At 42.3% G+C, this 14,612-nt stretch overlaps 1 protein-coding gene across 1 annotated transcript in view; it reads right to left on the bottom strand.

Moving 5' to 3' along the window:
- The window catches only part of LOC120022329 (protein MTSS 1-like), a 53,697-nt gene extending 41,579 nt beyond the window's left edge, over nt 1–12,118 (bottom strand). Inside the window, exons 1-3 of the mRNA XM_038966224.1 lie at nt 12,047–12,118; nt 6,694–6,755; nt 4,392–4,465 (exon numbers count right to left, since the gene is read on the bottom strand). Of these exons, the coding sequence (XP_038822152.1) occupies nt 4,392–4,465; nt 6,694–6,755; nt 12,047–12,118 (208 nt within the window). The remainder of the gene's footprint in view (nt 1–4,391; nt 4,466–6,693; nt 6,756–12,046) is intronic.
- Between the last annotated feature and the right edge of the window lie 2,494 nt (nt 12,119–14,612).

Consider the following 14,612-nt stretch of genomic DNA (forward strand, 5'->3'; position numbering starts at 1 on the left):
TTCGGCACGGTCTCGCTGTAACGCACGCTGTATGTCGTAGTAACATTAATTTTAAAAATCTAACAGAGCGGTTGCATTAAGAACTAATGTATCTTTAATTTGCTGTCCAACCTGTATTTTTTAGTCAAGTTTATGATTAGTTATTGATTAGATTAGGTGCCTCTCCCAAGATTTCTCCCGACATTTTGTTTGAAGTTTGGCTACTATTCACATTGTATAACCACGATTTGTGCCGCTAAATATGCACATTTTCGAACAAACTCTATATGTATTGTGTAATATGATGTTATAGGACTGTCATCTGAAGAAGTTTGAGAAGGTTAGTGAAAAAATTAATATCTTTTACTGGTTTATTTGCTATCGCTAACGTTATGTTGAATGAATGGGGCTGTGTGGTAGGCTATGGTAGTAAGCTAATATAATGCTATATTGTGTTTGCTGTAAAACACTTAAAAAATCTGAAATATTGGCTGGATTCACAAGATGTTTGTCTTTAATTTGCTGTACACCGTGTATTTTTCATAAATGTTTTATGATGAGTATTTAGGTATTTCATGTTGGTTTCTGTAGTTATTCTAGCTGCTTTGGTGAGAGTTGTGATGGTGGCTGCAATGTAAAACTATGATTTATACCTGAAATATGCAAATTTTTCTAACAAAGCATATGCTATACAATAAATCTGTTATAGGACTGTCATCTGATGAAGTTGTTTCTTGGTTAGTGACTATTTATATCTTTATTTGGTCGAATTTGTGATAGCTACCTATGCAGGAAAAAAAGTTGTGTCTTTTGCTATCGTGGTTAGCTAATAGAAATACATAGTGTCTTCCCTGTAAAACATTTTAAAAATCAGAAATGATGGCTGGATTCACAAGATGTGTATCTTTCATTTGGTGTCTTGGACTTGTGATTTCATGAACATTTTATTATATGATATCCCTGTCGCTTTAGGCTAGGCTATGCTAGTCAGCTTTTTTGATGGGGGGATCCCGGATCCGGGTTTGTGACTCGTTAGAGGTTAATTAACACAAAGGGCTGATCACATGATCCAACGCAAGCAAACCTCATTGAGACTGTACTGTGTTCATATCCATTGGAAATTGAAATCAAACTCCCATCACACTGAACAAGGGTGCATCAACATGAACAAAGTCCTATGTCAGGTGTCTTCACACACTGCTCTTCATAATGGTCTACTCCTATTGTCTATTGCTTATGCCGTCTCCCACCGCTGAGCTGCTAAGGACTCCTACAGCATGGCTCCAGAGGTGGGACCAGCCCTCCTGATTTCCATACTTGTTGCCATGAGCACCGGTCTGGCTGTGACTAGCTGCTGTGTGGAAGGACAGGACAGGAGCCAAGCACATATGGCCATCCGTTCGCGACAGCCTCTTTGAGACGCAGATAAATATGAAAATGAGGTGGGGGTTTAGCGTAGCCTACCGAAGGACTGTTTATCCTGGATTAAAGGTAAAGGATAGGGGTGTGGACTGGAGTAGTGTGGCTGTCTTAGTCGCTAGTTCAAACAATCTGGGAGGTGCACTGACAATTGTAGGCCTGTCCTTTAGGTACCTCATAGTTCCTCAAAAGGCTGCACGACTGCGTAAGTGGATAATACTGTACATAACACGCATTGGAACAAAATACGCACAAGGCACAAACAAAGGGCACAAAAGAAACAAACATTAGTGGCCTTGTGTGTCGCATAAACAAAACCGTGACTGGACGTTGTGTTGGGCCCTGACCTTACATGGTCATCATACGGGCTGTCTCACACCACACCCAGACAGTCAGACCGAGTAATGAAAGGGAAGAATGGAAGGAGGGCAAAGCACTGCTATTTTAGGTGTACTCCACTTTAGATTGAAAAACGGGCCTCCCTACACTCAGTCAATCTCCCCGTCTAGGGACTAGCACACAAAAACAGCCAATGGCTAATCACGGTGCAGTGTGGCTAACTACGGAACCTCCCATAATGACGTTTTCATGTCTATATGACAATGTATGTTGACATGGAGAAAATACGGTCCTATCGTACAACAAAAACATCTGTAAACATACATACACTGTGGCAGACAATCTCATTCGTCAACCTCCTCTCCTAGGCCTGTGGTTCTCAACTGGTTTTGCCTCGGGACCCAAATTGAACCAGGTTGTCTCAGTTGCAACGCAATACTCGCCAAAGTACAATCTGGAAAACTATTTTTAATGCCATACTGATATTAAAATGTAGCAATTATATGACAAGGGAACAACATTCCCACCTCTTTCATTGTCAATAAAAACATTTTGCCCATATTGTTGTTGAAGAAAGTTAAACTCACTGGTTTGAGACCAACAAAAGAAATCGACCCAAATAGCGTTTCTAAACTCTATATTGAAAATACTGTGATTGAAGAAATATTGTTCAGAGATTAAATGATTTAAAAATGTAAGTACACTGACATTTCAACCCACTTTCTACCTGGTTTAAGTCGTTTTTTTACTCAGATAACCGTGACCCATTCAAAACCTCACGACCCACCAGTTGAGAATCGCTGTCCTAGGCCACATTATATAATAGCCTATTCTAAAACTGGTATTGAAATATATGACATAGACAAACTGGATTGAGGTGCTCAACATTAAGAAAATGCTTTTATTTAGCACTGGTGGCTATTTCCACTGTGTTGGGTTGATATTCCCATACACCTACACAGTTGAAAGGTATTGTCAAATTTTGACCTTTCATCCTTTGTGTTGAAAGGCCTCTCACTGTGGCCTTTGAGTTGTGAGCGTCTGATTGTCTAGCTGCAATAATTTACAGCAGAGGATATTAATATGCGGAAATGTATAAATAGGGTTATGTAGCTTACGTAATGATTGCACTGAATCTATGGCAGCCAGATTCAATAGCCATTATAGGATTGAATAAAAACATGTGGCATTATAATGTCATTACTGATGTATTGAAAAAACATGTATTTGGATTGGAATGGATAACATTTTACTGAAGAATCAGAGGGGTTTTATAATGAAAGCCAAGGGAGATAAAAAAAAAAAATGCTTACATTTTACATATTGATATTAAAGGTCTGTGGGCTTCCTTTGTTATGTCATAAAACCTTGGAAATCATTGTGGGTAGTAGCCTACATATTAGAAAGGAGGGAGAAAAGAAGGAGAGGAGAGGAAAAGGAGGTCACCATTCTCACTTCACTCTGTCCACTGCCGAGTATCCCACCTTACCACTTAAAGTGACAAAAGTCTCCAAATGAAGTCCATTCTATTCAGGACATGCCCTCCCTGTGAACTTCAACTGTAAACCCTCGGAGGTGCTCAGTCTCACCACAAAACAAAGCTGCACCGTCACAGACGCGACCACAACCACAGTTCAACCGCCCAGGATGGTGTGGCCAGTGTTCTTGAACCATATTCTCATGTTAACACTTGAAACACTTAAAAGTGTTTGATGGAACATGACAGTTCTTTAAGATGTGACACCCCTCACATTAAATGAAAAAGCTCCACTGTCCTACTGACCCTTAAATTAGCCAAGCGAAGAGTGACTGCCTGGTCGTGGCTCGCTCTGTCACCGTGACAGGCAGTGGCCATGACAGCGCTCTGTAGTGGGCATAGAGACCAACCCCGACCTGACCACAAACCCACTCTTCCTGCATCTTACAACCACTCTGTCAACAACATTAGGACCACAAATCCTGCTGATGGAAGCTTGACGTCGCATTAGATTGACAGTTCCGATTGTTGAGGGTGAGGGAGACTACTCCTTCAGAAAAACATTCCTATAGCATTCGTAAGGCTGTCATAAATGTAATACACTCACTGTTACCACATAAAAGTGTGTATAGCAAAAATATTCCCCACATCGTCAGTTAGGTCATGCCTTCAGAAATGACAAGGCAGCTCCAGTTATGTTGACATTTTGCTGTTTGTTGACGAAAACACTGTCATAGTGTATTAGGATAGTGGGTATGAGGAAACATAGTTTCCAAGACATGAACATACTGTACATGCATCCATCAATGAGGTGGACAGCTCAGTGCTCAAGTGTCTGCCAGAAAGGCAGGTTAGAGGTTAACAGGAGGGTGAGTGAGCATGACTATTAGTGGCTCTTGGAAGTCCAAATGAAAGGTTAAGCAGAGAGCTGGCTAAAGAGGGGCACATACATTATTACGATGTGGGTCTTTGTAAATCATTCTAAATGATTAAGACAAGTCTTATACATGTATAGAACATGAAAGACTGCAACAGCAACCAGGAGAAAACGTGATTTCCTCTGTCAATATGTGTCCTTAGCATCACGACCAGCCCCCACAATACCCCACTGCCATTCGTCCTCCAAACCACACACACACACTTCATAGCCCCCCGACTATGAGGTACATCTGCTTACCTCTGCTGCCGGTTGCCAGATCAGCCACTTTCTGAAAGGCGTCCAGGAAGGCGGCTACCGCGACAACTGTCGTCCTGGGAGATGAGAAAGACACAGCTGGTCACCATTATGATTATTATTGGCAGCAGAACATATAATACAACATATGTACAACATAGGCCCACAACCATACAACACCCATATTCACCATGGTTTGAATCACTTCACTAGTAGCACCATATGCTTTGGGAAAGGGGTGGACAGAGTTAGTAGTCTGGTCAAGTTGGGTCAGTGTTTACCCTACAATTGTATACGTGGGGTGGGTCCCTCCATCTAGCTCTATTGCCCCCCCCATCTAAACATGTTATAGGCTTCTATTGGTTTCATTTGACAATTTGATGCCAGAGGGCCTGGATGGGTGATGGATATTGCTTTAGGGGCCTTTGCACCCCTCATGGAAATTTAATTTGGGAAAAGACTGGGGTTGCATCCAACTAGATTCCCATTTTTTTGCATTACCTTTCATGAGTATTCACCATCTAACTATATGAAAATGTTAACCTTCAACCATCCCCGTATTTACACAATTTCAAACCCCCTTAGGTGGTAACCATAAGCAACCACACTGCATGGGGTACAAAACGATGGATAAAGGGGTCACGGTAGATTTAATCTGGATTATTGTGGAGGCTTTTATTTTTTACCTCTATGCCCTTGCATTTCTGCATTTTAAGATTACCATGCAGCCAGAAAAACAAATCCATTACTAAATTGTCTGTTCCAGCCCTCCCTGAAATTGTATAAAGTAGAGACTGACCTTTGTTGACAAGAAACTGAGCTGAAATTGAAGTCAGTAGGTAGGCAAGGTATCATCAACCAATTTGATGTTATAAATCATTTCAGGTTAGGAAATTCAACTGAGCCACATGCTGCATGATGGTACTCTGTTGTACAATGTGCAATCAAAGGGTTGCTTTTCTCTCATTCTTAATGAAGTAACGACTATTCATTTGAGCTCAGAAAAACACAAGGCTAAGTGGATGCATGCATTCTTCGTTATTTAAAGCAGAGCATGGTTTCTTAAAGAGTGGGCATGTCTACTCTAAATTCAGATGAGCTATTTAAAAAGGAGAATTTGGCCTTTTTATACACACTTTTTTTTATTTTGGATGTAAATGGCAAGTTGTAGAAGGGTCCAGACACTTTTTTATCAATTTCACTTACCCCAACCAGCGATTCACTTCCGCGCATCCTCGTTGTGCAGTATGGGGGCTCTAAAAGGACTTACTTGGCTGTTTTCGGAGCATTAATTCATGTTTTTTTCAGAGCTGCACAACGAGGATGAGGAATCGCTAAAATAAAAGGGTCTGGACCCTTCTATAGCATGCCATTTTAAAAAGAAAAATTCTCCTTTTAAAATGGTGTTAGGAAAACACCCGGACTAGGTCGCACACAATTGGCACTGCAGAGGTTATGGGTATCTGCCCTTTGGCACTCCGGAACTCACTCCCTATAGCATGTAGTTGGTGCACTGTGCCACTGCTACTGTTCTAGATTACAGAGGTGTGTGTCACGTAAGCACGTACATGCACAGTGCTGTACACAGACGCAAAAAAAAATTGCTTCACACACATGCTATTGTAGACACACCATTTACCATGTGGTGAGAAAGAGCTGAAAAATAGAAAACTAGAAAAATGCATGTATTGTTTGTAATGTTAGCACGTTACGCTTTACCTGCGGAGAGTAAAGGGTGAGACTATAGAGCTATGGATGCAAGAAGACTTGTTGAATGAGAAAAAGGCCAAGAGGCTAGGAGGAGGACATTTCCAGCTGGCTTCTGTCACATCAGTGGCAGGATTTCTCAGGAACCCTTTTCCTCCACAAACCTCAGCGGGACAAGGAAGTAAAGATGTTTTCAGCGGGTTAACCCAGTGTAACCCTTGGCCTGAAATAAAAGCTTCTGGCGCGCTGCGCTGATCCACCACGCTGAGATAATGACTTTATGATTTGATCGTTAATCTCAGTTGATGAAAGGTTCATTAAGTTTTTCCCTTTTTTTCTTCCTTCCCTCATGACCTTCAGCTGTGACTGTGTGCAACTGTGATCCAGAAACACGCTGACAAGACCAGGGCAGGGTGAGTGTGAAATTCTAGACAGATAACAAGGAACATTTGAAGAAGAAGGATTTTTTGTTTTTGTTTCTATGAGGTTGGGTAAATGGAGTGTGCCTGTGTGTGTGGGTATGTATGTGTGTGTGTGTGTGGGTAGAGATGTGCAGTAAGTCCGTGTTTTTGTTGTGTTGTTTTGTTTGTTTGTTTACCTGAGCTGTGATTGTAGCTTCCCGGCCTTGCTGATGAAGTCATCCCACACCGGGTAACTGCTCTGAGGACATAAAAGAGGAACATGTGAGGACGAGGAGTACACACAAAAACATTTCTAATGCAACATGTCCACAAGCTCATGTCTGAAAAATCTCACATATACAAGAGCAACAATGGGAGAGATCAATAAAGTAAATCCATAGACCCATACTGAGATTGTAGACCCCACTCTCACTTTCAGTGTATGTAAAACAATAGCCCACAGGCAATATGGATACAGTTAGGATCAAATTGGGTTCAATTCAAAGTCCCAATACTGCATTGCGGTATCTCTGTTGAGAAAGTAGGCTAACCTGAGTGAAGTTGAACTACAGTAAACCGAAGAGTTCTAAAAAGTGGATTATAAACTGGGTGGTTCAAGCCCTGAATGCTGATTGGCTGAAAGCCGTAGTATATCAGACCATATACCAATTACGTTGGTAACCAGTTTATAATAGTAATAAGGCACCTCGGGGGGGTTGTGGTATATGGCCAATATACGGCTAAGGGCTGTATCCAGGCATTATGCATTGCGCTTAAGAAGAGCCCTTAGCCGTGGTATATTGGCCATATACCACACCCCCTTGGGCCTCATTGCTTAAATATGCTTCAAACATCATAAGAATCCCATCGATTGAGTGTTGCCTTTGTTGTTAGTGCTAAGACCTTGAAGGCTTATTCAGTATGAGGTGCAAGAACATTGCAAATGTATATTTTTGTCATTTAGCAGACACTCTTATCCAGAGCAATTACGGTTAAGTGCCTTGCTCAGACACATTGACAGATTTTTCACCCAGTCGGTTCATGGATTCAAACCAGCAACCTTTCAGTTATTGTCCCAGTGCTCTTAACCACTAGGCTACCTGCAGCCCTAAACATTTTTACTTTACACTTTAGTCATTTTTAGCAGACGCTCTTATCCAGAGCACATACATGTTCTTACTGGTCCACCGTGGGAATCAAACCCACAACCCTGGCGTTGCAAGCGCCATGCTCTTACCAACTGAGCCACACGGGACCTGAAATGTACCATATAGGACTGACACTACTCTTAGAAGCAGGTGACTGTAGGTTAGCCTGCCTGTCTAAAGACATGTTGGCCTCTGGTTGAAGCACCTTGTCCTCCCCTCCCAGGCCTCTAACGTCTAAATTCAGGGCTGTGGTGGTGAAAGGCCAGAGTGGTAGCTAGCCAGCTATAGTCTGGGGGCCATGCAGTAAACATCTGTCACCAGGGCAGTCTGGGTGAAGCTAACAAGGCCACACCACAGCTGGAAGGCAAGAGACCGTGGAAGTCAACAGGGAACGGCCTCTAGCTGGGAGTGACATGCTCGCTGAGTGGGCAAACACAAGTGTCTTCTTAGAGGTGTGTGTGTGTGTGTGTGTGTGTGTGTAAAAGTGCATAAGTGTGTCCATGACTGATGAAGAGACCTGCACAGGAATACAGACAGGGGTTAAACTACTTAGGTGGGTCAATTCAATTCCAGCTCAACTTCCTCCGCTCTTTGAGTAAATATGTGATAACACATGAACATGGTGTATTTGAGATACAAGATCTGCATTTCAATTCACTCTCTGAAAAGACTACTCAATTCAAATAACTACCCACAACCCTATTGTTTTGAACACAGAAAACACAGTAGAAAATATACACCGTAAGCCTTTTTACTGTGATAGCAATGGATCACAGCCATGAGTTGATAATGGGGCCGAACAATCACATTACAGGGCGGTGGGGTTAACGAGATAGCACACTGTCAGACTTGTCGTTGTCAAGGTGATATGTATTGAGTGATTGATTAGTGCCCTAGCCGCACTCCCCTGAGAGGAGGAATACATGTGAAGTCTGCCGTCTCTCAGTGCCTCACTCAGGCATCCTTTTGTTCATCCACGGCACTAGCCCTCCACATTGGTTACCGTGACAACACGATCGAGGCAATGACGCTGCACTTCAATCTCCCTGGCACCCATCCTTTACGTCGCTGGGCGAGGAATAACATGAAGTATGCACTGCATGAATTCACCACGCCACTCACTTATATGGCTTCGATGCGTTGATTTCCTACTGAGAGATCATCATTTTAGCATCGCAAACGGCATTTCAGATTCAATGCAGTGACTGAATAAATGCAGATCATTTAAAATGCATTGAATCAGGCAAACAAAAAGATCAGGCTTTGACTCAGGCAACTCTAACGCATGGTGCTCATCTCAGAAATGAAATGGGTAAAAAGAACATGGCTCTATGTTCAACAAGACTTCTCATGGATCCATCAATTTATGATCATAAACCCTAGAGCTCTGCGTTGTATCTGGTTATCTTTTCCATCCATTTCAGTTCTATGCTTCATCTAGTCATTTCACCCCAACCCCCCAGTGAGAGGATTATTTTAGCCAGAGTGATGATCCACTCTGATTTAATATAAATACTTATTAATAAACCAAAGTAGGCCTACATCCAATGCCCTCAATAGCATTACCTTCAACCTCAAGCCAACAGATTAATAATGTAATGGTGCTCAAACACGTATACATTTGAAGGGGTAATAGAGAATAAAGCATTATGGGCCGGTTTCCCAGACACAAACAGTATTAGGCCTAGTCCTAGACTCTCCATTGAATAGCCGGTTTTATTTCAGGACTAGGCTTAATGTATCCAGAAAACAGATCCATGAAGTAGCACAACTCACAAATAAAACCTAAAAGTAAACCTCTATAGAACCAATTCTGAAATTATTCAATTATCACTGAATTCCATGATTTTTTTGTCATTCATACTGCAGTATTTATACTCAGTTTAAAGAATGCTTGGAGCTCAGAAAAGGCATGTAGGATTGGTTCCAGTTAAACAGATGAATGGTAATATGTCTGCTTAGACAATAAGGGATGTGTGAACAGTATCTAAATGAATGATGTATTAACACACACGCACACCAACCAGCACGCTGATTCAATTTAAGCACAAACATTGGCGAGCAAATATAGGCACACACAGACAATCCCCACCCACACATGTACACATCCGCCAGCAGACCAGAGTGTAATTCCTGGTGCCCTTTGGAAAAGCCCTCCACCTACGAAAATGGTTTATTACACAGGTCCAGTGAAACCTATGTCTGAAATGGCTGTAGAAGGCTATCATGAATGAACATATTTCTGCCTAATGTTAGACCATTGGAAAGCATGTCGTCGTCATCAGAATCTACAAAAGTTGCCCATTTCTCTAATGTTTGTCCCATTATTTCTCTGAAACAATTTATAGTTAAGCGGAGTTGATCACATGGCTTTGCAAAAGTTTCTCAAACCAGATCATGGACATCACAGTTTTCATTTGTTTGGAATCTCAATCTCTATTCTCCTACATCAAATGTTTATCCGCCACCAGTGGCACGTATTCATGGATGCCAAAGGAAGCCTGGCTTCCCAAAACAACTGACCAATAAAAAAATGATTTCTCTTTCGCCTCTCTGTGTTTCATCATTTTCCTTCAATTTGCAAATGGCTGAATGTATTTCACCGGAGAAAGCACCCGAGCGAGCGAAACAGCGCCCCTCCGTATGTGCAGGCCCTCTATCTGACGCTGTCTGGTCAAAACGAGTATGACATTGTTGCCGCCCGTAGCATTGAAGGCAAGGGAAGCCAGCGAGCATCGGCCTCCCTTGACAAAAGATTTGACAGAAAACTTGAATTGTTGCATCTCGTTGTGTTGTTGTCCTCTGGTGGCTAAAATTGTCCCTTTCCTACATTAGCCATGGTTGGAGATTTGGACTTGTGGTTTTACTTAATTCTCCATACTGGCCAATGATTATAAAGGCAATTCTGATCCAATCATTCATACATTGTTGTGCCCCTGGCCTGAGAGGATGGAAGTTCAATATGTAGCTAGATGTAGAAGGCTAATGTTAACTAGGCTAGCGAGTAAGCATTTTAGCTAGGTAGCCTAGGACAACAAAAAATAAGTGTGTACTGTATGACAGAGTGATAAACTGTTTCGTCAAGAGAGGAGGATGGCGTTGGCGTTTCTCTACAAGTAGGGTGAGTCAACATGTTTTTCTACTTGCAGGAGCGAGCGCGCGCACACACACACACACACACACACAAATCAGAACCATGGCTAGCCACATATTTAGCTTACGTTGATTGCCCTAAATTGTTTTTGGTATCTTTTAGTTGTCACTGTATTAGACTAAGCAGAGGTGATTTGATGATGTTGAAATATGGAAGTTGAAATGGAAACATTTAACTTGTCTGTTACTGTACATGCAATATGCTTTGTGGACTTCACTAGACAGAGGTTGTTATCTGGTTTTGTGATAAAACAAAGGTGTGGTTGAATTTATACTTCCACTGTGTCTTCTTATTGTCTCGACCCTTTACACCTATATATCACGGTCGCAAGGCATATGAAATAACAGGTTATAGAGCAAACAACGCAATTATCACAACACATACAGTAGGTTGTAATATTGGGGGGTGGGGGGGTCCACCACAAACCCCAAAATGCACTCAGCCACAGCTAAAGGGCAAACTTTCACAGTTCAAACCCTTTTGAATTCGCCTGCCACCATTTCACTGCATTCAGTTGTCAGAGGAACAGGTGGGAACAGGTAAGAATAGGCGCGCCAACCCTTTCGGGCAGACTGGAGCGTGCGACAATATGATTTTTTCTATATTTTTTTTCTCTCTGCTTATTAGGCTAAGCATAGAAAATACCAATTGTCATGCTTCCTTCTGAGATGACATTGTGCAAAAATAGCATTTCTTTCATTTCCAACTGTTGAGTTTATGAGAAAAGCCAAATAAAACAGATGCGTAGCCTAAATGAGTGTCACATCTCAACAGTGACACATTTTATTGCTCTCCTCAGAACAAAAGTCAAGGGGAAACCTTCAGGACATGCATTTACTGCTACTTGATTGACGTGGTTTTAGAACATTCTATTCTAATCCATATCCTGGATCATTTAGCCTTTTATATGCAACCGTTTGTTGTCAACGAATCAGAACACACCCACCGTGCGTGTCTCGATTCTATGCAGTCCCCCGGTGAGCGCAATTTAGTAGCCTAGGCTGTACACAATAATTTGCCGGCTTGCCACTCTGAATTTTTATCGTATTCTGCAAAATCAAATGTAATTGCATGCCCTTTATCTATCACAGTCAATGTCATATCGATTAGGTATAACCATATGAGGGCACGTACTGCCATATCAAAAAAAACTATTATTCTATTGAAAATTAAAAGGAAGATAATACACTACGAAAAATACATAAATATTAAGATAAACAATGAATACATGAGTCCCCAAAGTGTTACCTTCATGTCGCCTATCACTGTTTGAAAAAGTCCTCCGAGTGCACTGCATTCTCTTTCAATGACAGTCTCCATTTTCAGCAATGTATTATCTTGCCAAAACTGTAGTAAAAATGTGTATTCTGTCCTCCAAAACTGACTGAAAAAAGAAACTCAATAGTAAAGTATATTTTAGGGGCAAATATCCTTTCAAAGACTTGCTGCAGTATCCTGTATGTAGCACACCCGAACGATGGAAAGCAAAACAGCCGTGAGATTTAAACCCCACGTTAGTTTCCACACAGATATACATTCCATGTTTTTGCTTTTAAGACCATACTGAAAGAAGAATACAAATAGGAAATACCAGTTGTTTAAAAACGTGTGATAAAACAAAAACAATTCGAGTACTATCACGGCATAGTCGAGGTTTAATGAAGTTTCTTGCCACAGCTGACATGCGAACTGCAAGTGTTTTACCCATGCGCGCCAGCATCCAAACCTTGAGCGCGCGTCCGCGTCGCCCCTCCTTTTGAGGCTAGTACAAGGATACTGTAGGCCTACTTCTATGCATCGCGGTGCATGGATCATAATAAATTACAAAGGGTTTGGAAAAAACGAAACTTTTTTTTATATCACATCTTATACAGTAGGCCTAATCCTTAGATGTCATGTGATATTTAGATTTCACATCATTTATAGACTGAAAATTGACTGCAAGAAGCCCAAACATATATATTTGACTAAAACATAATCATTACAAATCTTGCTTAAATTTGTATACTATAGCCTCCCGGGTGGCGCAGTGGTCTAGGGCACTGCATCACAGTGCTAGCTGCGCCCAGCGTTGTCCGGGTTAGGAAGGGTTTGGCGGTAGGGATATCCTTGACTCATCGCGCTCCAGCGACTCCTGTGGCGGCCGGGCGCAGTGCGCGCTAGCCAAGGGGGCCAGGTGCACGGCGTTTCCTCCGACACATTGGTGCGGCTGGCTTCCGGGTTGGAGGCGCTCTGTATTAAAGAAGCAGTGCGGCTTGGTTGGGTTGTGCTTCGGAGGACGCATGGCTTTCGACCTTCGTCTCTCCCGAGCCCGTACGGGAGTTGTAGCGATGAGACAAGATAGTAATTACTAGCGATTGGATACCACGAGAAAAGGGGGTAAAAATTTTAAAAAGAAAAATTTGTATACTATCACATATCTCTCTATATTATGAGTGGGAAAGCTATGAGAGAAATTGCCAAGAAACTGAAGATCTCGTACAACGCTGTGTACTACTCCCTTCACAGAACAGCGCAAACTGGCTCTAACCAGAATAGAAAGAGGAGTGGGAGGCACCGGTGCACAACATGATTTAGAAAGGCACTCACACCTGTCTATATAAGGTCCCACAGTTGACAGTGCATGTCAGAGTAAAAACCAAGCCATGAGGTCCAAGGAATTGTCCGTAGAGCTCAGAGACAGGATTGTGTCGAGGCACAGATCTCGGAAAGCGTAGCAAAAAATTTGTGCAGCATTGAAGGTCCGTAAGAACACATTGGCCTCCATCATTCTTAAATGGAAGAAGTTTAGAACCACCAAGACTCTTCCTAGAGCTGGCAGCACGGCAAAACCTAAAGGACTCTCAGGCCATGAGAAACAAGATTCTCTGGTCTGACGAAACCAAGATTGAACTCTTTGACCTGAAAACCAAGTGTCACATCTGGAGGAAACCTGGCACCATCCCTATTGTGAAACATGGTGGTGGCAGCATCATGCTGTGGGGATGTTTTTCAGAGGCAGGGACTGGCAGACTAGTCAGGATTGAGGGGAAAGATAAACGGAGCAAAGTACATCCTTGATGAAAACCTGCTCCAGAGCGCTCAGGACCTCAGACTGGGGTGAAGGTTCACCTTCCAACAGGACAACGACCCTAAGCACACAGCCAAGACAACGCAGGAGTGGCTTCGGGACAAGTCTCTGAATGTCCTTGGGTGACCCAGCCAGAGCCCGGACTTGAACCCGATCGAACATCTCTGGAAAAACCTGAAAATAGCTGTGCAGCGACACTGCCCATCCAACCTGACAGAGCTTGAGAGGATCTGCAGAGAAGAATGGGAGAAACTCACCAAATGCAGGTGTGCCAAGCTTGTAGCGTCATACCCAAGAAGGCTCGAGGCTGTAATCGCAGCCAAAGGTACTTCAACAAAGTGCTGAGTAAAGGGTCTGAATACTTACAGTGGGGAGAACAAGTATTTGATACAGTGGGGAGAACAAGTATTTGATACACTGCCGATTTTGCAGGTTTTCCTACTTACAAAGCATGTAGAGGTCTGTAATTTCTATCATAGGTACACTTCAACTGTGAGAGACGGAATCTAAAACAAAAATCCAGAAAATCACATTGTATGATTTTTAAGTAATTAATTTGCATTTTATTGCATGACATAAGTATTTGATACTTCAGAAAAGCAGAACTTAATATTTGGTACAGAAACCTTTGTTTGCAATTACAGAGATCATACGTTTCCTGTAGTTCTTGACCAGGTTTGCACACACTGCAGCAGGGATTTTGGCCCACTCCTCCATACAGACCTTCTCCAGATCCTTCAGGTT

The sequence above is a fragment of the Salvelinus namaycush genome, chromosome 27, assembly GCF_016432855.1.
Source record: "Salvelinus namaycush isolate Seneca chromosome 27, SaNama_1.0, whole genome shotgun sequence".
Lineage (NCBI taxonomy): Eukaryota > Metazoa > Chordata > Actinopteri > Salmoniformes > Salmonidae > Salvelinus > Salvelinus namaycush.